The 23,993-nt window shown below is 34.8% G+C and overlaps 5 protein-coding genes and 1 long non-coding RNA gene across 7 annotated transcripts; 4 read left to right on the top strand and 2 right to left on the bottom strand.

Moving 5' to 3' along the window:
* Positions 1-1,174: 1,174 nt before the first annotated feature.
* Positions 1,175-2,842, top strand: LOC18036576 (60S ribosomal protein L30). Its single transcript, XM_006428059.2, has 6 exons — positions 1,175-1,281; positions 1,362-1,400; positions 1,495-1,600; positions 1,712-1,813; positions 2,439-2,507; positions 2,603-2,842. Exons 2-6 carry the CDS (start codon positions 1,380-1,382, stop codon positions 2,641-2,643), a joined length of 339 nt encoding a protein of 112 aa, XP_006428122.1. The 5' UTR covers positions 1,175-1,281; positions 1,362-1,379; the 3' UTR covers positions 2,644-2,842.
* A 2,904-nt stretch (positions 2,843-5,746) lies between these two features.
* Positions 5,747-7,308, top strand: LOC18036575. Its single transcript, XR_002904667.1, has 4 exons — positions 5,747-5,884; positions 6,000-6,097; positions 6,203-6,305; positions 6,978-7,308. It is a non-coding gene; the product is annotated as an uncharacterized LOC18036575 (long non-coding RNA).
* Positions 7,309-7,545: 237 nt separating this feature from the next.
* On the bottom strand, positions 7,546-8,850 carry LOC18037158 (ribonucleoside-diphosphate reductase small chain). Its single transcript, XM_006428057.2, has one exon. The coding sequence runs from the start codon at positions 8,595-8,597 to the stop codon at positions 7,608-7,610; it is 990 nt and encodes a 329-aa protein (XP_006428120.1). The 5' UTR covers positions 8,598-8,850; the 3' UTR covers positions 7,546-7,607.
* A 1,631-nt stretch (positions 8,851-10,481) lies between these two features.
* Positions 10,482-14,336, top strand: LOC18037148 (vesicle transport protein GOT1). Its single transcript, XM_006428056.2, has 8 exons — positions 10,482-10,604; positions 10,701-10,756; positions 10,842-10,904; positions 11,574-11,665; positions 11,768-11,848; positions 11,936-12,033; positions 12,123-12,204; positions 14,096-14,336. Exons 3-8 carry the CDS (start codon positions 10,874-10,876, stop codon positions 14,132-14,134), a joined length of 423 nt encoding a protein of 140 aa, XP_006428119.2. The 5' UTR covers positions 10,482-10,604; positions 10,701-10,756; positions 10,842-10,873; the 3' UTR covers positions 14,135-14,336.
* A 166-nt stretch (positions 14,337-14,502) lies between these two features.
* Positions 14,503-18,732, top strand: LOC18037147 (regulation of nuclear pre-mRNA domain-containing protein 1B). 2 transcript variants are annotated; one of them, XM_024180003.1, is made up of 8 exons: positions 14,503-14,586; positions 15,328-15,441; positions 16,188-16,435; positions 16,705-16,863; positions 17,041-17,197; positions 17,349-17,491; positions 17,624-17,659; positions 17,830-18,732. In XM_024180003.1, exons 2-8 carry the CDS (start codon positions 15,366-15,368, stop codon positions 18,586-18,588), a joined length of 1,578 nt encoding a protein of 525 aa, XP_024035771.1. In that variant the 5' UTR covers positions 14,503-14,586; positions 15,328-15,365; the 3' UTR covers positions 18,589-18,732. The 2 variants fall into 2 exon arrangements, with proteins under 2 accessions (XP_024035771.1, XP_006428118.1); XM_006428055.2 differs by having other exon boundaries at positions 14,503-15,441.
* Positions 18,733-18,890: 158 nt separating this feature from the next.
* Positions 18,891-22,139, bottom strand: LOC18037136 (uncharacterized oxidoreductase SSP0419). Its single transcript, XM_006428054.2, has 3 exons — positions 21,681-22,139; positions 20,099-20,258; positions 18,891-19,624 (listed from the first exon to the last, which is right to left on the bottom strand). The coding sequence occupies exons 1-3, from the start codon at positions 22,009-22,011 to the stop codon at positions 19,288-19,290; spliced, it is 828 nt and encodes a 275-aa protein (XP_006428117.1). The 5' UTR covers positions 22,012-22,139; the 3' UTR covers positions 18,891-19,287.
* Positions 22,140-23,993: the final 1,854 nt, after the last annotated feature.

The following is a 23,993-nucleotide window of genomic DNA, read 5'->3' as shown; positions in this document are numbered from 1 at the left end:
TTTTTTTCAACTTAAAAAGCTGAAAATATGTACTTTTACATTTGTATCCTTATTAAATTTGAATGTCAAATAAATAATATATTAAATACCACAATATTTTAACATTTATAAGTAAAACTATATTCAAGTGAATAGATAATTATTTTAGAATTTTAATATATAAAATACCATAAATTTTAAATTTTATCGTATATAATATAAGAAATAAAAAACAGGGATATTTTTATGTAGGGTAAATATTTATGGGTGAGTTTTGGGATAGACATGAAAAATAAATTATAACAGAGATATTTTTGACATTAGTAAGTAATTGACTTAATTTAGATTTCTCTATTAAGTAAAAAGCCAAAAAAATTAGCTTATTTTATTAAGTCAAAATTATCTAAAAAGTCTCATTAAGTTATAAAAACAAACACCTCTAATTAACTTAATTAATTAAGTTAAGTTACTTTAAGTCATTAAGTTAAAAAACAAACACCACCTAAGTGTTTGTTGATACGACTCATGTAATGACCAGTAATTATCATAAGTGTTTATTTAATCATATTAGTTTTTTTTTCTTTGGTTTTTTTAGCAAATCTTTTAAAAATTAAAATCTTAAGCAAAATTATAAAATCTTTTGGTAAAAATTACACTTATAAAAATTATACTAATAAAAGCTCTATCTAAAAAGGTACACCAAACGAAGCATAAATCATGTTTTCTTTAACTTTATAATTAAGCAAAATTTATATCATTCCACAAATATATGTTCATTCAAATAAAAGTAGCCTACATACCTTTTAGTCTTAAAGAATAATAATAAGAAGTGATGATTGATAAGGAGTTGCTAATAGTGGATAAAGATGATTGGTATTAAGAATTATGAATTCATAAGAATAAATAAATAAACATTATTTTTAATATAACTAAAAACATATGGTATCAAAATATACACCAAATGTGATAACGTATAAAATTTAATATATTTTAATTAAAAAACATTATACACCACACTACCAAAAAAACCAAAATAAGAAATGTCTTAGGTTATATTTTAAATTTTGCAAAATTTTAAATATTAGTAACTATCTAGAAATTATTTATATTTTATCAAATTTTTGTGTTCAAAATTCCAGTTAAAAATTAAAAATAAAAACTAAAAGAAGAACACGCGAATTGCACGTGTTCATTGCCCTTCAGGAGCAGCGATAAAGAAACCCTAGACGAGTATAAATCTGCTGCATCTCCGCTTTTAGGGCTCGTTTGTTACTTTGCCGCCTCCCGCAAAGTCTTTTTGGTGTAAGCTCTAAACCAAACCCTAAAGCCCATTTCATGTTTTTCTATTGCCTCTAAATTTTCTGTGTCATCTGATTTTCCAGGCAACCAAACAGTCGAAAATGGTTACAAGCAAGAAGACGGTAAGATTCCTGTTCACTTTCTATTGTTTTACTCACTTCGGCTAACGCTATCACAATCAATTTTTCACTGGGTTTTTTGTATTCATTATTGCAGAAGAAGACTCATGAGAGCATCAACAACAGGCTTGCTCTTGTGATGAAGAGTGGCAAATACACTCTTGGTTACAAAACTGTTCTTCGATCTCTCAGAAGCTCTAAGGGTTAGTTCCCCCCCTCCCCCCCGGATGAGCTTTGGAATTGAAAGTTTGTTTTCTATTATAAAGCTTAGATTTTTTATTTGAGATTTTTGTGGGTTGTTGATTTTTTGACAGGAAAGTTGATTCTTTTGTCAAATAATTGCCCACCGTTGAGAAAATCAGAGATTGAGTACTATGCTATGCTTGCTAAAGTTGGTGTACACCACTACAATGGAAGTAAGTGCTATTTGTGTTTGCTTTTGTTTATGCTTTCTTTTATTTTATTTATTTATATATATATATTGTTGATTTGGATGCTGTCCCCTACTCCCCTTGTTGTTGTGTTGCCATTCTGATTTCAATACCCACTTGGTAATAGGTCAAAATTGTTCTAGAATTTAGTGTAATTATGCATTTTTTTTCTACTGTCACAGTTATATGCTAGTTTGCTTGGTATCATGAAATGGGAGAGAGATGCATATGAAAATATTGAAAACTATAATCCTTTTGGAGATAAGAAATTTGGATTGCATGGATTCAAAATGAGTTGTTTCACAATTTGTATTTACTTGGGTAGCTTTGTGGAGTATAATGGGTTTTTATTTGATGTGCATTTTATTGTTTGGAACTGAATTAATGTTTTGCAAGTTTCACGGTTTGTCCCTAAATGTCTATTTGATCTGCTTGCTGTGGCTTTTTATAATCATAACTCTTTGTATTAGCATTTTATCTCTTCCGCTCTTTGGTCAAAAACTCTGCTTGGCTGATATTATATGTCTCACTTGATAACTATAGTTTAGTTATCATTTATTCCTTTGGTGATATTTAATTGACATTACATATTTGTTTGATAATTTTCTAGACAATGTCGATTTGGGAACAGCATGTGGAAAGTACTTCCGTGTGTCTTGCTTGAGCATTATCGATCCAGGTATGATCTGACATTGTGTTATCAACTCTGCTCTATAATTGCTGATGAGTACTGCGCTTCTATGGGAATTAACTATTACGTACTCTGTTTCGCAGGTGATTCTGATATCATCAAGTCACTTCCGGGAGAGCACTGAGCCTGATTCAGAGTTCAAACCTGCATCTTAGTGTTCTGATTGTTTAATTGTGGAATGCTGTTTCTCAATTGAAATTTTCTTTTGAACATCCTCGAGATACACTTTCTTATATAGTCCAATTTGGAATGTCGTGCTGAATGTTTTGTATGTTTTTAATTCTGCAATTTTGGATCTATTAACCTTTGCTCACGTCTTGATTTATTGTTGTACCGGAGTTTTAGGTTCTATGAACTTATTATATTTTTAGAATCTAGCTTAGAATTTCAGTTGTTCATATAAAATTTAAAGAAGGTATTGGTTGAGATGTTTTTGAGTCGATTAAATGATAATTAACTTAGTGTAAATCATAAAAATGGTAATTACGTATTAACCATACTTTGCTTCAAAAGTGCACATAGCAACATCATATCCAAAATTCGATATGAAACTGCAAATTCACAAGTATCACAAGTAAATTTGAGTGCATAATTAGTGTAGACTGAAATATGCACCATCAGGGGGGCGTCTCATGGTAAACAAAAGAAATATCCTAGTTAGGCTCGTCAAAGCCCAGTGTTTGGGCCGGGTTACCCGGGGTTTGGACCTCTTTGGGACGGGTAAAACAGTTATTCAGATCTGGATTCATGCCTGGATTTTTCACATGAAAGTTAAATTAAGGTGGCCTTTGTTTTTTTGTTTGAAATTTGAATAAATTTGAATTAATGTAAATTTTGAAAGAGCTAAATGTCTAAATTTAAATGGCATGTTTGGCTTTTTCTCTGAATCGTTAAAAATAAATATTAAGTTGTTTGCTTTAAGTTAAAAAATTTGTAAACTAATATTTTTACATGTATGTCCTTACAATTTATAAACGTTAAATAAAAAATAAACATCTCAAATAATATAAATAAGATAATAAATTATCATAACATAAATCATATTCAATCGAATACAATTATTTAATATTCTATATTATATATGTTAATCAATTTTATTATGGTTTTTGATGTTTTTATATGAAAATTTTTGTAAAACATTATGGAGATAAATAATGCTAATTTGAAGAAAATAAAAAAAGATAAAAATCATAATAATCTACCAAACTACCACTATATATTACACAAGTTATATAGAGATGGATAATATTGCTAATTATTATGTTTTATTTAGGTAAGGATGAAAATTAATTAATTACATAGGGATGTTTTGGAGAATATTTTGTAATGATATCATTCAGACTTTTAGATTAAGTATAAAGTTAAAAAAAATAGCTTAATAATTTAATGACTTAATGGTTAAAATTTTTTATTAAGTTGAAAAAACAAACAGACTTAATGACTTAACTAATTAAAATTAAGTCAATTAAGTCATTAAGTAAAAAAAAACAAACGGCCCCTAAGTTTGGCACCTCCCAGGCAGGAGTTAAGTCGAGCTTCCTCCACCTGCATATTCAAACTGAATTTAAAAAAAAAAACTGCAAATTTTACACAAAATAATAAATTAAAATTATTTTAATCTACTTTCTACTGCTTAAATTCATTCAATCTCTATCAAAATTTTAAATTCAACAACATAATAATCTCCAAATAAATCTAAATAGTTTATCATAGTTCATAATCATGATGCTAATTATCGGTATAACATATGAAAATTCCAAAATGTCTAACAACTAACAAAATAATTCATAAAAGAGTCTCAAAATACTCCATGTAAAATAAGTAAATAACAACTTCATGTTGGGCTGCTTGACGCTTGTGGCCAATAATCATCATCTAAAATTACCTTCTTCCAAGCAAAAATATTACATAATTATAAATATTATGTAACAAATTAACTCAGTGGTTAACAATAACTTAAATTTAGCTCCTATTACATATGTTTATTATTATAAAAAATAATCATCCAAGTACAGCATCCAAGAAAAACAAAAAGCATGTATATAACACCTAACAACAACAATAATTTCATCATTTTTTTAGTAGGAAAAAAGTTAATACCTGTTGGTTGTGATAGCAGAGCAATGGTGGCTGAGAAGGTGACAGTGAAGTCGACTGTGTAAACATGGTTGTAGGCTAAGAAGGTGAGTTATGAGGGTGGAGAATGGAGAGAAGTCACGCACCAAGGCTAGCAACTGAGAATTGAGAAGAGATGATGCAGACACGTAGAGGGACCTTCGTGGAGGTGCGACATGGTGGCTACTGGCTCGGAGTGTTGGAGGTGCGGCAGTGGGCGCACAGGTGTGTCATCTTGTTTCGGTGTGTACTAGGGATTTTGGGTTTATTTTGGATTTTGGATTTGTAATTTTGTATAAATATATTCTTTCTTTTATTCTTTTATTTATTAAAAAACCAAACATAGATTCGAGTTCTTGGTATTTAGTGCCATGCCCAGACATATTTAGATATTCATTTTCAATACTTGGGACCAGCTTAATAGTGCATACCTGGACCACATTGGTCGGGATCGGTTCGGATCGAGTCCCGCTAGGTATTATTGCCACCTCTTACCCTAATATAGGGGTTGAATTTTGCTAGTTAGTATTAGCAAAACCATTTACCGTTGATGTATAAGAACTTAACAAGGTGAATAAAAGTGCAAAACAATTTGAGGCCAAGAGCAGTAGATTCTTCTCTCACAAGTCACAAGTGACACATCTCCAACACATATACAATGAAATGAGTTCCACTATTCATTTATAGAAACCTCTGGTATTTTCTATTTGTAATCTCGTAATTGGTTGGATCAATCAAGAGGCAGCATTAGCAGTTGATCATTCATTTACTTCCAATGAAGTACACTTGATGGATCTATTTGAATTATTGTGAACTAAAGTTGATTAGAATAGATAGGTTAAACCTATGGAGCACTGCTCTTAGACCAAAAAAAAAAAAGAAAAAAAAGAAAAAGGACTTAAGCTGCTTAACGAATTTTGATAACCCGCTCCACTTACCAGGTACCTTAATCATCACAAATGAGTGGGTAAAAGGAGAGGGAGTGGATAAAGATGAATGAACTGGTTTAGGGTATTTTAGACTTTTCCTTAGAGACGTCATATTTGTAAATCCCATCTATATGGTGTCATATTTCAAGAAACCGTTTCTTTTCCGTTGCTCGCCGCACCAAACCGGCGAACACTCCCGCAATTACGCTCGAAGTCTAAAACAAACCCTCAAACTCATACAAATTTTCTGTATTTCAATCGACTTTCTCTCTCTTTCTTCTTGATTTTCCAGCCAGCCAAACAGGCGAAGACAAGAAAATGGTGACCAGCAAGAAAATGGCAAAGACTCCTAATTCACTTCCTCTTCCATATTCAGCTAACGCTTTCACATTCATTCTTTTACTAATTTTTTCTTTTTTTGTTTTAATTATTGTAGAAGAAGACTCATGAGAGCATCAATAACAGGCTGGCTCTTGTAATGAAGAGCGGCAAATACACTCTTGGTTACAAAGCTGCTATTCGATCTCCCAGAAGGTTTTTTTTTTTTTTTAAATGAGTTTGGAATTTAAAGTTTTGTTTTTCGATATAAAGTTTGGATTTTTGATTTGGGATTTTTGTGGGTTTTTGATTTTTTGGCAGGGAAGCTGATTATTCTGTCAACTAATTGCCCACCGTTGAGGAAATCAGAGATTGAGTACTAATGCTATGCTTGCCAAAGTTGGTGTTCATCACTATAATGGAAGTAAGTGCTTTTTTGCTTTTGCTTCTGCTTTTTTTTTGGTTGAATTTATGTTTTGTCTTGAAATTTGCTTTATTTGAATTTGTATGTAAAGTTCAACTGGTCACTGAATTTTGTAGAAATTGATGTAGAATTTTGCTTTGGATGCTAACTCATTATCTGATACGTGAAAACTGTTAATAGATTTTAGTAAAGATATATTGAAGTTTGGAATGAACTCTCGGCTCTTGTGGGCTCGAGGGTTTTGTATTTCTCGCATTCATGTTGTATCGTTTCACAAAATGTGCGCTTATGATGGTTAGCTTTTTATTTATACGCCTTGTGTTCGCTTGTACCAAACACGGTGCATTCCGTATTTGTCCAATGTAAAATTTTAGTTTGATAAATTGAATCTAAATTCAACTAGTTTCAGAGGGTCGTGTGCGTAAATGTCTAGTATTGACATCACTCATCAACAATCTTAAATCTTTAAGAACATGATAGTATCTTCTCCCATGCTAGTTAGGAATGATTGCATTGCGGGGACTTTTCTCTAATTATTGCTCTCCTACTCTTTTGTTGTAAGTATTTTATCTGTTCCGGTCTTAGATTTCCCACATAACAGCAATACTTGGGGTTATTGTTCCTTATTGATATTGTAATTGACACAGCACATTCATTTTGATAATTTTTCAGACAATGTTGATTTGTGAACAGCATGCGGCAAGTATTTCCGTGTGTCTTGCTTGAGCATTGTCGATCCAGGTGTAATCTCGCGATGTGTTCTCGACTCTGTGCCGTATACTATAATCGCTGCTGCCAGCAGCAGCTTCAGGGATTAATGGTTCCGTTCTCTGTTTTGCAGGTGATTCTGATATTATAAAGTCACTGCCTGGAGATCACTAAGCCTGATTAAGAGTTCAAACCTGCATTCTTTTTGTTTGGCTGTTTTAACTCCTCAATGATGTTTCTCTTCATTACAATGCACTTCCTTATATTGTCCGATTTTGGATCTCTATACTGAATGTTTCATGTTCATGTCCTTAAATTTTGCTTATTTTGACCTTGGAGAAGAATCCAAAATAAATTATAAAATTAACATTCAAATACCCAGATCTTTAAAAAAATCATTATCATAAATATAATTTGTGGTTTTAAGTTAACATAATGTAACTCACGTCGTGGGTGGGGGCTTAGCCTCACTGATCCCCTAAAAGAAAAAAAAAAAAAAACTAATTAAGACCCACATGATAGATAAAGATTATGATTGCATAATTTCTTTTGATTGAATTATTATTACAAAAATTAAATTATAACCACACAAGTCTAAAAATCTTCATCCATTTTGAACACGTGGTTCCCACCATTTCCATTAAGGCTCGACATCACAGAAGCCTTTTGGTATTCCCCGACTCTCTTCTCAAAGAAATTCGTCTTCCCTTGCAGCGAAATCAACTCCATCCAATCAAACGGATTCGTCACGCCGTACACCTTCCCGCACCCGAGCGCGCCCAACAACCTATCTGCCACAAACTCTATGTACTGACTCATCAACGCCCCGTTCATCCCCACCAATGCGCACGGCAGCGCGTCGCACACGAACTCCCTCTCTATCTCCACCGCCTCCTTCACTATCCCCATCACGCGCTCCTCGCTTAATTTGTTCCTCAGCAAGCTGTACAACAAGCACGCGAAATCGCAGTGGAGTCCTTCATCTCGCGAGATTAGCTCGTTCGAGAAGGTTAGGCCCGGCATTAACCCGCGCTTTTTCAACCAAAATATCGCGCAGAAACTGCCCGAGAAGAATATCCCTTCCACGCAGGCAAACGCTATCAGTCTCTCCGCGAATGTCTCCGAGCCGTCGATCCAATTTAGGGCCCAATCGGCCTTTTTGGCAACGCACGGCACCGTTTCAAAGGCGCGAAATAAGCGGCTCTTTTCGTCGGAGTTTTTTATGTACGTTTCTAGAAGGAGCGAGTACATTTCGGAGTGGATGTTCTCGATGGCGATTTGGAAGCCGTAGAAGGCACGCGCCTCGGAGACTTGGACTTCTTTCATGAACCTGGCGGCGAGGTTTTCGAGGACGATTCCATCCGAGGCGGCGAAGAAGGCGAGCACGTGCGTGATGAAGTGTTTCTCGTCGGCGGTTAGGGATTCCCACTGGCGGATGTCCTGCGACAGGTCGACCTCCTCCGCCGTCCAAAATGAAGCTTCGGCTTTCTTGTACATTTCCCAGATTTCCGGGTACTGGATTGGAAACATGCAGAATCGGTCTGGGTTCGGGGTTAGCAGCGGCTCTTCGGGGATTGATGGCATTTTGGTAATTTTCAATGTTAATACTAGGTTTAGGGCTTTTCTTTTCGTCGAAGATGAGGGGAGCGATGTTTCTGTGCATTCTTATAGAGGAGGTTGAGAGGGTATTGAAATTTTTGGATAAGGGGTAATTCAGATATTTAAGAAAAATTTCGGTGACGTGGTTTATTTTTGTGTGGTGCTAAGATATTTTGCGAGTGTGAAATTACTTACTTAGAACGTCAATTGTTTAAATTCTGAAAATGGTTTTGAAATTTTGGGCAGCAAGGCTTGGAGGGGAAGCTTTTAAAGTGAAGGTGTGCGAGGGAAGCTTTCTTCTTAGGGGAAAATTCATTCAAGTAATCCGAGTGTTTTGATTATTTTTAATTGAACAAGAGTTATTAACTCAAAATCCGGGGCGATGGGGGGCTTGCGGGGGAAGCTTTTGAGATACGGGCGGGAGGCTGACGTTGGCGCCAAGGTTTAGGGTTTGAACTTTGAAGTTGAATTGAAACTTCAAAAAACGACACGCCGTTTAATGTGAGTGGCACTAGAATAATGATGGGCTGGATTCGGGTTTGGTGATTATCGATGAGTTTAAAAAAAAAAGAAAAGGAAAAAATCGAGTGGCTCCCATGTGCGCGTGTGGAAGTGGGCGTGCCGGCATGTGCTCGTTCGCAGCATAAGTGTGGCGTGCTTTGTTAATCGGGGCGGGTGACTTTGCAAAGACTTGGCATACCATGCGCATCATCACGTCACGTCCAACTCCATGTTCAAATTTTGGAAGGTCGGGTATGGACTATGGATCCAAGCATTGTTCGGATTGAATGTCAAAGTACAATATTAAATAGCAAATGAATCAATCAGTAAGCTTTCTTCATACTATCACATTCCATTAAGAGAGTGAAATTGATGAGGAATGAAGCGTAAATAATGAGGGAAAGAGTGAGGAATAATTGAGAAAACTGAATATATTATTTTACTTGGTCATTTTGTTATGCGTCTTCCTAACTTAGGATTTTCAAGTTTTCCGAAGCAGTGTTTCTAAAGTTTGGGTTAATATAGATTTGAGCTTTGTTTTTTTTTTGTTTTTTTTCCTAAGTTCATAAAACATAAAAGTACGCAGCTTTAAATTTATTTTTTAAGAATAAAAATTTAATAACAAAAACAAGTGAGTTTAGATAAGAAAATAAAGTGATTTTATTGCTCATATAGTCCTCTTGGGCAATAAAATAATAAAATAAAAAATTCAAGAATTTAGATATTAAATATGTGATTGTTTTCAAGTGGCAGGTTTGGGAGCTGTAATTAGAGATTCTGAAAGAAAGTTCATAGCAGTAGCTCACAAGCAAAACACATATTATCGAGTTATTACTGTAGTAGAAGCAGAAGCAATAAAGTTGGGAATTGAAACTACAATTTCTATTGGTTATATGCCTTTGATAATCGAATTTGACTATAAAAAAGTAGTGAACTTAGTTGTAAGAAGAAATGTAACAAAACAAGCATTTTCTGGATCATCTCAGATGTTTGGGCAAGGTTAAGAATGTTAACCAAAATCATAGTATAGCACATTTTAAGAATTTGTAATACTAAAAAAGCTCTAACCATTATAGAGCCAGCAATGTGGCTGAATGATTGCCCTTCTTATCTTTTGTATCATTTTTCCCTATTTTGAATTAATGAAAGCTAAGCTTTTCTTAAAAAAAAAAAAAAACTTTCTTAAAAAAAAAAAAAAACTATGTGATTGTTTAATTAAAAAAAAATATATGTGACTGTTGGTGGCAATTTTGTAACTAACTGTAGTTTATGTAAATATTAATGTATTTTATTTTTCCTAATTTTTGGGTCATTTCCACTAACAGAATACCAAATTGGTTATTTAAATAAATTGCACGACTTTAACCGTCAACTCCTACTTCGCACGCACAATGACGTTCTTGTCCACGCCCGCCACCGCCCTCTAACTCTCCAGTCTCCATCTCACAAAACGCGTCGTTTTGATTCCGAGAACAAATCTAACTCGCTAAGGTATTATCTCAAACAAATGTAATTCTCATTTCTATCAGTTTCTCGGCAAACACGCAGAACTTTGCGATCAATTGCTATTTTCATTTTTTTTTCCAGGCGCGCAATAGATCAATCGAGCTCGTTTTTTTTTCTTTTTCACAGATTTAGCAAAGGTAATTTTCCAGATCTTTAATTAAACGAATCTCTTCGGGTTTAAAGTTCAAACCCTAACTTGATTTCTTTTCATTCTTTGTGCAGCGAAGGTGACGAGTTCTTGAATCGGCGACACAATGGTTTCGTTTGAAATGAATGATCGTAAAAGTGAGTGGGCATTCACTATTTGATTAGAAATTGTTTGCTTAAATGTAAAATTCCTAGAGATTTTGTGCAGGAAGATTTGAGTGCACTTTATAGCTGCTTCGCTAGTTGTGTATATTACGTTGAGCAATGGAAATGAATAGGAATTAGTAATTTGATCATGTTTCTGGGACAATAAATCTGAGAGGATGAAATTCAATTGCTTGGATTTAGGCTGGGTGTGTGATCATAATTTCCTGTTTCGAATATCTGGCGAGAGTTTGGAATTTGGTTGACAATATTTTACTTGATCTTATGTGGTCTTTGTCACTGTCTGTCGATATATCTTTGTCAAATGAAGCTATGTTTATGGGTCTTAGATGTTTTGCTAAGCCAGCAAGCCCTGTGTGTTTTTGGTCTGTTTGGTCTTCATCTCCAATTGGACTCTGCATGAGCGTCACCACCAGTGAGGTGTATTCAGTGGCGTTTGTTTGTAACTAATTGCGGTCACTTTTTAAATTCAAATTAAAATGATTTCTGCTAGCAACATTATTATTTAGTGGAGTTTTGTAGGATTCATGTTGCTTTGCTTTGTTGTGGCTTTACATGAGGTGTTTAAAGCGGCAGTTGGCATGCTTCTTTTTGCTCCAAAGCTTTTCCACCCTTAATAATTGCTATTTTGAAATGGAACAGAGATTGGGCTGGGGTTGACAGGATTTGGCATTTTTTTCACATTCTTGGGAATCATCTTTTTCTTCGACAAGGGACTACTTGCCATGGGAAATGTGAGTCTTGTCACTACTAAGTTCCCTTTTCAGGTTTTTATTTTTTTGTATTTTTTTCAAAATGACATTTGACTACCATCGGCTTTCCTTGTTTCCCTTTAGATTCTCTTCATTGCAGGGGTGTCTCTTACTATTGGTTTGAAGTCGACCATGCAATTCTTTATGAAACGTCAGAATTATAAGGTTTGATTTATTCTCATGTTCTGTGCATGTATGGTGTTCAACTATTGCTCCTTTTTCTAAACTACTTGTGCTCCTTTCACTGTGCAGGGAACTATCTCTTTTGGTGTTGGCTTCTTCTTTGTTGTTATCGGATGGCCAATTTTGGGAATGATTCTTGAGACATATGGCTTCATTGTACTCTTCAGGTAAATAGAATCTTTTTTTTTGGTCCCCCTCTGTAGTTCATTCAAACAATAGATTGAAGTTGATTTTTTATTTTTATTTTTTTTCGCAGTGGCTTCTGGCCTACACTCTCAGTTTTCTTGCAGAGGATACCCATTCTTGGTTGGTTGTTCCAACAGCCATTTGTCAGATCGGTATGTCTATTCTGAAGCCTAATAATTATTTTTCATCTGTGAGAGATCTTCGAAGAAATCGCGATTAAAACTGAACTCCCCGGAGCCTTTTTTTTTTTGGGATATAAATATATACCATCAAAGATAAAAAAGAAATGCTTCGAACCTCTTATTTTAGTTCTATAAATCATTGAAAATATTTTCATTTACCTAACTACATTTAATGATATTTTCTAAGTCATGTTTCCCATTGATCCTAATTTTATTCTTGAATCTCAAGAAATCATGTGTATTATAGGACTTTAAATTCCAAGTAGTATCCCTGGTACTACTCAATTTGTTTGGAATTATGACAGAATAGAACTTTGAAGAGTGGTATCAAAGCGAAAAAAGGATTTATACAATTTTCTTTCCTCAATTACCTTCTAGGTTGGTTTCTCCTAACTGCACTATCTGTTTTGAGTTTGGCTTGTGTGTTTGTGAAAATAAACGTGCAAAGTGGTATGTGGCAGTTTCTTGTTTGAAGTTAGTGCATGTTCCTAACAGCAACCCTAGCAAGTTGCATTCCAATCGTAGATATGAAAATGGGGTTTTTGAGTATCAAAGTTTGGGTTCATGGGCTTACTTGAGGAATGGATATTTGGCTTAGTGCCCTTTCTTTTGGTGTTGAATGAAGGTTTTGAGATGCCCTCTTTCACTTGATATTGACGGTTTCTTTTGTGGATGTAGAATGTAGAGGCAGGTTATTGGGATGCTGGATCTAGAGTTGATGTTTGATGAATTAGTTGATGTAAAGGATAAGAAAAACATTTACTGTTAAGGTGTTTTCAAAGATTTAAAATAGGGGTTTGATTTAAAGGAGAAATGAGGTGGGGAATTTATTACATAAAATAAAAGATGGGAAAATTTGGTTTAAAGGAGAAATGCTGCTGCTAGGCCACAAACAGTTTCTGTAATGGATTAGGGTAGTGGTGCTGGTAGTTTAAATATGAAGGTTTAGATGTCACTAGAAAATGGATGATTCTCAATTATATTAAGGGACACATTAGTTAAGAACTATGTAGAGAATTTAGATTATAAAAGATAGACAAAAAGAAGAGAAGTGAAGAATAAGTGTAGAATAAGAAGAACGATAAGAGGAAAAAGAGGAGGGCGTACTAGGTGTCTATGAATAATAACCAGTAACTTAATTTTCCATTTAACATAACCTAATGACGTCCTAAGACACCTATAAAATCTGATCTGGTTGGATTAAGTAACTTGGGTAGGTTCTAGAATTGGATATTATTTTTATGCTGCAAACTGTGAATTGCTTAGATGTTGACTGTATATTTCATCTTTCTGATTTCTAAAAGAGTTAGTTGGACAATTGTTTGTTTTTATTGAGTTGTTAAAATATAGGATATGTACGTAACACATCTATATAACTTGAAGGTTGAAAGTGCCATTTCTCTTTACAGCAAGTGATTTTGTCTAACTTCTTGTAAAGGAGGGGGGGTGGGGGTGGGGGACTTAAATTGGAAAGGGGGTGTTTTTTGGGTTACGCCTTGTTCTTAAAAATTAAAATGGATGGAGCATGACGGGTAATCATTTTCTTGCTGAATGCCTTGTCGAGTCATGATTATTTTATGTAGTAGGTGGACTTTGGAATATCAATGCTTCTATTGTTTGATGTCAGTCATGGAAATGGATGCTTTGCATTAAATTCCGTGGAATTGAAATTGTTGCCTAACAATCAAAGGTTCAAAAACAAATAATTGCTCATGTAAAGTAACAATTAAATGCAATCACCATTACACATGCAAAGTTACTATGTACAGCTATGTAAATTTATTTGGTGTAAATTTAACCATTTGCTACACATCCATGGTTCATATGACTAAACCGGCTTCCTTTTCCCTCTTATGTGCAGTTCTTTGACAGGTACCGAAGCAGACGGGTGCCGGTGTAATTCTGCTATTAAAGGAAGTACAATGTAGCGATGAGTCCACTTGTAAAAATACTGCAGGATGAAAAGTAAAAGATTGAAAAAAAAAATCTTTAATTTTTGTTAGAGTGTTGATTGTAGAAATTGAATCTCACTTGACAGCAAACTAAACCTTCAACCAAATAGAGAAAATGGAAATGATGGAAATGATTTCAGATTTATTTTGTATTACTCTATGGTGGTTTTTCCTTTGACAGCCATTGCTGAATGGAAATAATTTTGTGTTTCAGTTACGATTTTTTTATATCATTATCAGTAATCCATTAAGACAAAATAGATAATTTCATTTTCTTTTCCTTTTGTTTTTGACAATTATTATCAATAAGATTTATAAAATTCTAATCTAAATTGTTGTTTTTTTGTTTGTTTGTTTAGCATGTAGTAACAGGAATGTCTACAAGAAGATGGATATCTAGGTGGGAAAATTTTTTTTAATCAAAAATATAAAAAATTTAGAACTATGAATCACAATTTTATTTATCACATTTTCTGGTTTTAAAAAACCTTTATCATATAAATATATATATATATATTTTTCATTTTCTTATTTTTACCATCATTCCCTCACGTTCTCGCATCACATGATGCTCTAATACCCAGTGTTCTCAATTCTTTAATTCCGTTAATACGACATCGTTTTCACCTTTCAGCTTGTGTTTCCATTTCGTTATTAAGCGGTGCCAACTGTTTACAGTGCGCCGCCGTTTAGACAAATGCCTCATGTCTCTCATTGTTTGCGCCAAATGCCCAAATCTTAACAGTCTTTCAAGCTAAAACCTCCAGTTTCTTCCTCGTTTACAACGTTTTTCTCGTTGGGTGTTTTAACAAATCTCTCACTTTCAGTGTACTTCCACATTCAACACGTCGTCGATTTTCCATTTAAAATTCTTCTTTTCTTCTTTCTACTGATTTTTGGTTTTTTTGAGGGGTTTATCTCATGCAGTAATTGATTCTTTTCTCATTTCTCCAATTTGGAATATACACTTTATTTATTTTGTAGTCAAATCCTGTTTTTTTGTCAATTTTAGGGTTTAAAGATTCAAACTTTGACAAGTTTGGTTAATTTTTTTTTCCCTTGTTTTGGATTCTTTAAGTTTTAACTTCTGGATAGATTCAAGAAGTGTTTTGTTGTTTGAAATTTTAAGCCTTTTTGACAGAATTAGGTTTTTGAGGTGGGGTTTTGGGTTTTTGTGGGATGAATAGTGTGTTCAGTGAACAGATTCTTGCAGAGAAGCTCTCCAAGCTTAATTGCACTCAGCAGTGTATTGAAAGTATCCTTTTCATGTTGTTATTATTTGCCTAAGTTTTATCTAGAATAATCAATACATTTTATTGGCAAATTAACATTTTTTTAGTTTGTTATATTAGAGCTTAAGTGTTTGTTATGTCGTACTAACCACTATTCAATCTGACAGGATCGATGAATTACCATTTTGATATGTCGAAATTTTGACACTTCAAATGAATGTGCTTGCATATTTTGTTGTAATTGCATTGGTAGTGATCTTTTTCAATTGATTTTTCTGATACAGGCAAATTCTTGTGTTTTCTTTTTCCCATTTCTTGAAATTAGATTATTGGAAGCAAGGTTATCTAGAAATGATTGATGGACTTGTGGACAGAAGTATATTTGAGATTGAAACTTTTCTTTTAGATGCCAGTTAAACATATTGGCCAATGGCTACCCCTCGAGGTCTTCACTTGTGTTGAAATTTAGGCCCGGCATTTACTGCATTTGTATGTGAAATTTAGTTGATTGATTATGAATTATTTTTCTATAATGTGCTAGATAATTTTGGTTGGATCCAACTTTGAAACATTTGCTCTGCTATGCTTTTGCTCAATGTAGTTCCAAGATTTGAATAATACCTTTGCATGATGTGTCTGTGTGAGTAATATATCTTTGAGTCTACTTATTTATTTGTTTAATTTTTTTTTTAATGTGCTCTTTTTGGCGTTAAAGCAATCATATTGTTCATATATCCATGCGATATGTTCCCTTAACTTATGTGCATAGCTTTGTCACATTGGTGTATATTTCACCGCAGCAAAGCAGAACTGGTTGTTGCAACATGGGATAAACAGTTTCACAGTTCTCAACTGGTTCAGAAAGTTCCCCTTTTGTATCTTGCAAACGATATCTTGCAGAACAGTAAGCGAAAGGGGAATGAATTCGTTACTGAGTTTTGGAAAGTCCTTCCTGCAGCCCTCAAAGATGTTGTTGAGAATGGTGATGATAGTGGAAAGAATGTGGTTTCTAGATTGGTAAGTTACTCATGAATCACCATCTTTTTTTTGGGGTTCATCTTGTTACATCTTGTTATCAATTGAGATGGAAATGTTTTTTCATCATATTGAGTATTTAATAGTAGTTACACACTTATCTTACCAGATTCTATCTGTTAACTTTGAATGTTTAGTCAAGAGTTTCAGTTGATCTGTTATGTAATTTATTCAGAGATGCTAGTCATATGTTATTTTTGTATGATATTGCATTGATTAAATGTATTCAAATTGTCTGACAAAATCATTAGGTTAATATATGGGATGAAAGAAGAGTCTTTGGATCCCGCGCACGGGGCGTTAAAGATGTAATGCTTGGTGGAGAAGTGCCTCCACCCTTGGAGTTCAGTGGCAAAAAACGATCACGCCCTGTCAAAATTGTTAAACGAGATTCACGATCCATTAGAACGGTCAGAACGAGGACATTTTGATCTTTATCTTATCTTTCTGTTCTCTTAAGATTACTTCTGAGACTTTCTAAATTTTGAATATCTATTTCATCAAAATGATACTTTTACATCTTTTTGCATTCCTTTCAGTGTGATTAAAATGTAGCTCACTGTTATAATTGTTGCTTCTGGTACCAGAAATTGACAGTAGGAGGTGCAGCTGAAAAAATAGTTTCTGCTTATCACTTGGTGCTATGTGAGCAATTGAGTGAAGAGGAAGAGATGGCTAGATGTAAATCAGTGGTTCATCGTGTGAAGAAGATGGAGAAAGATGTAGATATTGCCTGTACAAATGGTAACTGAGGAACGATGTGAAGTTAACCTGCTTGTAGATTTCATTGGTTGTTTTGAAGTATTCTAGGAACTTCATTAGTACATATTTTTGTTCTGTGATTCTCGGAAAGATTAGTTGTCTGAACTTTTTTTTTTTTTTAAAATTCCTCCAGCAAAAGATCCAAAGCGAAAAACTCTTTCCAAAGAACTAGAAGAGGAGGAAAATATGTTGAAACAATGTATTGAGAAACTTAAATCAGTTGAGGCAAGTAGAGTAGCGCTTGTATCTCAGTTGAAAGAAGCTCTCCATGACCAGGTATGTAATTGTACCATCAAATTTTTGAATTTTAAGAAGTTTGTGAGACATTGAGTCAGGATATACTACCCCTGTTGCATGTGTTATGTATCAAGGTTTTGTTATTCACCGTTCTTTCTAAAATGCTTTCAGGAATCCGAACTAGAGAATGTCCGAACTCAGATGCAGGTATATTTGTAATTTTACACCTCAAAATGCTTTTTCTGTTTTGCTAATCTCCTAATGAGTTTGATAAGTAAGAGCGCATTTTGAAAGTGCACCTTCAAAATGCATTTTGTTTTATTTGTCACCACAAATGTCTTATCATGTTTGTTTTATGCATGACTTCGTTTTTCTAGGTTGCTCAGGCACAGGCAGAGGAGGCCTGTAATATGCGGAAGCGACTGAATGATGAAGATTATGTATCAAAACCATCCACTACAGCCACCTTGTCCGCTGATATGAATGCAAAAGGAGCACAAACGCCAAAGAGAACAGCTGCAGCCATTGCAGCCGAGGTTGCGGACAAACTTACAGCTTCTACCTCTTCTCAAATGATAATGCATTCTGTTCTCTCTACATTTGCAGCTCAAGAAGCAAAGAATGCTGGTCTGGTGAAGGCCTCTACAGCATCAAATTCTTTTCCACCTATACCTGCCAATTCAGTCACCGAGTCAATTCCAAAACCTGAAAAGCAAACGGCAGTTTCAGACCCCAATATGTTTTTGCCAGCTCAGTCGCTCTCTACCCCACCAAATCAGTCATATCAAACAGTTTTGGTGCCCCAACCAACAATGCAGAACCAAGCCCGTAGCACTCAACCACAATATCACATGCTACCAAACTCATCTTCCCAACAGTATTTGCAGCCATCAGGTGGCATCATGACCCCGTATGGATATGGTAGCATCCCACCCATGCCGGCAGGCCCTCCACCACCTCATATGGTGAGTCCAATGGTTCCATTGACTCAGCAGCAACAACTACCGTTGGCACAGCAACCGGCACCTTCAAATCAGCAGCTAACCATGTTAACTCAGCAACCCCCTGGGCCTCCTAGTTTCAGGCCACTACAGCCGCCTGGAATGGTGTTCTATGGCCAACCTCCCCATTCTTAGGGAATTTATTTTTGTAAGCTAGGTCAATAGCATCAATTCAAATTTGTTTGTTAGCAGTATCTATTTCTGGAGAGTCGAAATTTTGTTTGTGCAAATTTGGTTTTCAGAGATGAATATACAAGGATGCCGGACCATAGTACGACAGATATGTTCGCTGCAATTACAAATAATGAGTAGATATAAACTAAGAAGTACCAAATACGTATGCTATGATCAAGAAAGGTAATGGTTATGCTTTTAAAGCTTGATTTTTAGCCTGTATTTTAATCAACCTATCCAAAGCTACAGAGCTAACAAACATATAATAATCACAGCAGTAAATTCTTATAATCAGGATGAGGATACAGTTTGATGAACTGATAATTTCTGTTTCAATCACCCCGCTTTAGTATTTACAGGCTAACCAGAAAGGAACGTATATGCCTACCAAAAACTGTTGTGATATGATAATAAACAATTGAACTATGCATCTAAGATGAGTAATATCTTGCATCCTTAACGAGGACAAGCACATAACATCATCCAAGAAATGAGGAAGATACATAATTGCCCGAGTTTTGATACAATGCAGAATTCAATATTTCATTGCTTCCGGCGTTGATAAAAACTTTACCGCAAAGGGGTATACGGTATGTGGTTGCCATGATGGTCTAAGTAATGGCATGAGGAGAACCAAGCCCGAGCACAGTTCTTCAGCACTCAACATTTCATAGTTTTCTTCATGATAAAATCTTTTACAGAAAGGGGCAAATGGTACATGATTGCCATGATGGTAGAGTAATGGCCAAAGGAGAACCAAGGCGGGGGATTGTGCTTCAGCACGGTGGCCACAGTATTCTTCGCAAACACTTCTGTAGGGGTTGATTTGGTTGTCTGTGAAAAATATGCTCTTTCCCTGATAACTGCTTCAAATGGTTTGTATAATTTCCACTCCGGCATCCGATTGTAGCTGGCTATGGCTGATTTTCCTATGTTTGACTTGACAGCCCCTGGGACGACATTGACGACATCGATTCCAAAATGACCAAGTTCCAATCTGCACAATACATCCAAAATGTAATCCTATTTGTTAATCTAACATAAAGATGTTTGATGCTTGGCTGCGGTTCAAGAGCTTACTGCTTAATGGTGAGTATTTCACAAAAATGAATAAACTTTTAAAGTGGTCCGGCAAATACAAAAAAATCAGATAAATCCAAATCAGTAATTCATTTGTCTATTAGTTGTATAACTAGTCACCCAAATCCTAATCCCATTTGTATTTAACATAATGATGTGGATACTTGGCTACAGTAATAGAGATGAAAATTGGATCAATCAAATACCATGTTACTCCCAACTCGAGGGCTATACTTAGAATGTAAGAATATATAACATCATTCTGCAGATATGCAAATCATCCCATAGAAACAAGAAAATTTGTTCATACAAAACGAGAATATGTTTAGTCTTATAAATGACTTCTCATGGCATAAACTGATGTGGGGCAAATATAAACAAGATCGCTAACCTCAAGGTATCAGTCAGTGAATGAAGAGCAGCTTTTGATGCAGTGTAGGTACCAGCCCATGGTCCTGGGGCTGCAACAGTGACACTTCCGACATTTACGATCTTTCCCTTTTTCCTATATGCCATATGCGGAACAACGGCTTGAACCAACCTCATGGGACCTATGAGTGAGAAAACATTAAAATACAATGAAGAGGATAGTTGTATCTTCATATCTTCTCACGTACCGAAAGTACCAAGTGAAAACTTGAGGAAAAAAATCAATTGAAGTTAATATTGAAAGGTTTAACTTTAACCACAACTTGATGAAGAACTCCAATGAACGGGAGAACAATTCAATATTGCTAGACATTCTTGTAACTGAGGCTAGAGGTGTCCTAGTCAATCGGAATGGATCAAGAAGATCCAAAGGACAACAAAAACTAGTAACTTTTCATCATTTCGTAACTACCTACATGCACAAGATTCTCGTGGAAGGGGACTGTTGAAGTTTAAAGTGCAACACCCCCCACCCCCCCCACCCCCCGGCGCCCGGGATGAATTTTCACTAGTATCATATTGACTAGTCTCATAAGTGGTCTAAGTACGACTCAATCATTTGTACTCTTTGTTTGGATCACAGACTGAAGAAAAGCAAAACCATGCGACCAATGACTGTTGCTGCCGTGGCAACAACATAACAATTTCCATTGTTTCTCTGAAAACAACAATATGTTGGCACCAATATTACCAAAAAATTGTATGTACTTGATTCATATTAAGAGAGGCCCAATATTCTTCCAATTTCTGATGCCTATTATGAGAGGTCCAATATTCTGCCAATTTTAAACTTTGAGACTAGGAAGTCGAAGATGTACAAAATTGTTCTATTCAAGGAAGCATCAAGATATAGCAAAGTTCAAGGAATGTGAAATTTGTGGTAGTTTGATATTATCAATTAAACCAATCAAGAAAATTATACAGGAAACTACAGGTTGTCAGCAAACCAAAAGTTCCAAGATTTTGAATTTACCAAGGAGATAGTTGAAATCAAACTTGAGAACGAAGAAAGACAAATCATATCAACATTATAAACTTACACTAAAGAAGAGAAACAAACAGAATCTTACGAATTCTTTCATATAAACATTATAAACTTACACTAAAGATGAGAAACAAACAGAATCTTACGAATTCTTTCAGTGCATGACAGCACCTATTTGTAGATCCAAATTACCAGCCAATATACACAAGCACATCAAAGTTTAACTCTGTTCAGCCACAATACAGAATGATTCTCAGAGTTCTGGTCATTTTAACAAGCATGTATCTGAAACATACAGTAAACTGATCTGATAACTCATTTACTTACCATCTTGATTACATCAAATCATTGATTAACTATGCAGTATTGATCTATACATATGCCACATAATCTAACAGTAAAACTGATCTGGGCAGTGTTCATTTTGGCCATCTATATATAAACCAAATCCAAACTGCGACGATTACAAACAAAAATGCGTTTAACAAATGATAATAATCACCAAATCTAAATAAACATAAATTTACGAAAAGAAAAGAAAAAATAATTATGCAATTACCAAAAACATTGGTGTTGAAAGTTTGCTCCATGGCAGAGAGAGGAACCTCAGCAAGAGGCCCAACGCACTGGACCCCAGCGTTATTAACCAAAACATCAATCTTTCCGAACTTTTCAAGAACATTAGACAGAACATTTTGCACGCTTTGTTCTGACAAAACATCGAGTTCCTGTACAAAGAACCTGGGATCTTGTTCGAGGTCAGCCATTGTTGCCTTGGACCTGCCGGTGGCCACCACCCGGCAGTCACTCGCGGCAAAGGCGCGTGCCAGCGCATGGCCTATGCCTCCTTGAGAGCATCCTGTTATTAGCACCACCGGGTTTGAATCCATTGAAATGGGTTGTCGATTATGTCCAAGAGCGAGCTGTTTTTTGTTTTGAAAGTTTCGGGTTTCGACGAGTTCAAAGTAAAGTTACAGTTGCTTCCGAGTAACCACCACCTAAGTTTTTACAATAATGCCGTGTGCGTGCTTGTATTGTCAAGAATAGAAAATTTTATTTCTTTTAATTTTTAAATATTTCAATTAATAACGAGACAGCGTGGATCATTTTTTTTTTTTTTATATAATTTATTTCTAACTTTTGAAGTTATTAGTCTTTTTTTTAAGCACTTTTCGAAAATCTGCTTCTTCCTTGACACGGTTATAAGTACTAAAATTTATTTTATACTAATAATAGTCTATACTCAGCACAGAGAAAAATTATACTCTCACACGACTTAAATTCTTAATTTAAAAAATAAGATAGAAAATATCAACCACTAAATTAATAAATAGTTAACTGCCATTATTAAGTTCACATTAGGCCTATATTATATCTGCATATGCGGCTAATAAGTTCACATGAGGCCTCATTGGGCCTGATGTTACAAGCCCCCCAACATTATTTTATTTTATTTGTTTCTGATAAAGTGGCGCTAGCATTTGTTTTCCTAATATTTTATTAAAAAAATAATAATAATAATACAAGCCTTCTTTAAGTTTGTTGTGAAAAAAAAAAAAGAATATACCAAATGATGTGAATTGTGAAAATTGAAAATTAGAGTTTGTATAAAATTCATCATTCATTCAATAAACTGAAAATTATTTATTATTTTAATTTTGTTCTACTGTTGCAACTAACTTAACGACTTTCCCAAGTGGGCCCCATCTTTTAACTGATTTTTGAACTACACCCACCATTAATTTGCTGCCTCCACAAGACCTCCCCTTCAACTGTTGCTCCACTCAACACTGGACCGCTTTCTTGATGATAAAATATTTAACAAAAAGAGGCAGATGCTGGATGATTCCCATCCAGGTTGATAAATGGCCAGAGGAGAACCAAAGCTGGGGATTCTTCTTCAGCACGGTGGCCACAGTTTTTTTTTTTTTTTTAACAAACATTTGAGCAGGAGTTGATTTCAATCCCTGTGACAATAAAGCTCTCTCTCTCTTATAACTTTCTCAAATGGCTTGTACAACTTCCACTCCGGCATCTTATTGCAGCTGGCAATTGCAGATTCCCTATGTTTGATCTTATAGCCCCAGAAGCAACATTCATCACATGGATCCCAAAATGCCTGAGTTGTAATCCGCTCGATAACGAGAATAAGCTGACAATGCTTAATTATTTTGATTGATATGTACTTATAATTATAATTTCTAATCAGTTAGGTACTAATTACCTCAAGGTATCAGTGAGTACATGAACGGCTGCTTTTGATGCAGAGCAGGCACCGGCCCAGGGTGCAGGGGCCATGGCAGAAACACTATATTTTTAATCATAATAAAACCAACGATTGAGCTTTCGCTCACCAAAGGAGGTTCTGCGATCATTTCGCCAAACTATGAAGTGGTGTTGGTTATTTTTCCTCATTTATTTAACCCTCTCAAGAAAATGCAACTTTCTAGGAAAATAAGGGACAAAAAAAAAAAAAAAAAGCATTCTGGAGAAATCGAAGATATCCGATTGTGTTTGTTTTAAATTTGATCAATTGGACCATTCAATTGAGCACACTGGAAACGGAAGCTTATTTGCGAGTAGTCAGAAAAACGACTGGTCGTGAAAAAAAAGAAAAAATGTTGAGAAAAGTCAAGTGTTTATATAATCCAATTTGAAATCACTATGATATGATCTCTTATGATAATCCATTAATATTTTATTAATATTTATTTATTAATTTATTTTGCATTGTAGTTTTTGTTCAATTATTCAAAGGTAGTGGCCCTAATTTATCAAACATTGGTGTAAGTTATGAAGCATGATGTGAGAACATGCTTTAGATTTAAAGCTTAATGTTATTCAATAAAGAGTGTCATGAGTATTATTATTT

The sequence above is a fragment of the Citrus clementina genome, unplaced genomic scaffold, assembly GCF_000493195.1.
Source record: "Citrus clementina cultivar Clemenules unplaced genomic scaffold, Citrus_clementina_v1.0 scaffold_7, whole genome shotgun sequence".
Classification (NCBI taxonomy): Eukaryota; Viridiplantae; Streptophyta; class Magnoliopsida; order Sapindales; family Rutaceae; genus Citrus; species Citrus x clementina.
This window is presented reverse-complemented; position numbering and strand designations above follow the sequence as displayed.

Coding starts and splice junctions, on each gene's coding strand:
- LOC18036576 (XM_006428059.2), top strand. CDS start 1,380: ATGGTTACAAGCAAGAAGACG. Junction 1,401..1,494: donor TGGTTACAAGCAAGAAGACG/GTAAGATTCCTG, acceptor TCATTATTGCAG/AAGAAGACTCATGAGAGCAT. Junction 1,814..2,438: donor TGTACACCACTACAATGGAA/GTAAGTGCTATT, acceptor ATAATTTTCTAG/ACAATGTCGATTTGGGAACA.
- LOC18037158 (XM_006428057.2), bottom strand. CDS start 8,597: ATGCCATCAATCCCCGAAGAGCCGCTGCTAACCCCGAACCCAGACCGA.
- LOC18037148 (XM_006428056.2), top strand. CDS start 10,874: ATGGTTTCGTTTGAAATGAATGATCGTAAAA. Junction 10,905..11,573: donor TGAAATGAATGATCGTAAAA/GTGAGTGGGCAT, acceptor GAAATGGAACAG/AGATTGGGCTGGGGTTGACA. Junction 11,666..11,767: donor GACTACTTGCCATGGGAAAT/GTGAGTCTTGTC, acceptor GTTTCCCTTTAG/ATTCTCTTCATTGCAGGGGT.
- LOC18037147 (XM_024180003.1), top strand. CDS start 15,366: ATGAATAGTGTGTTCAGTGAACAGATTCTTGCAGAGAAGCTCTCCAAG. Junction 15,442..16,187: donor CACTCAGCAGTGTATTGAAA/GTATCCTTTTCA, acceptor TTATGTGCATAG/CTTTGTCACATTGGTGTATA. Junction 16,864..17,040: donor ATTCACGATCCATTAGAACG/GTCAGAACGAGG, acceptor TTCTGGTACCAG/AAATTGACAGTAGGAGGTGC.
- LOC18037136 (XM_006428054.2), bottom strand. CDS start 22,011: ATGGATTCAAACCCGGTGGTGCTAATAACAGGATGCTCTCAAGGAGGC. Junction 20,259..21,680: donor TTTCAACACCAATGTTTTTG/GTAATTGCATAA, acceptor TCTCACTCATAG/GTCCCATGAGGTTGGTTCAA. Junction 19,625..20,098: donor TCACTGACTGATACCTTGAG/GTTAGCGATCTT, acceptor TGTATTGTGCAG/ATTGGAACTTGGTCATTTTG.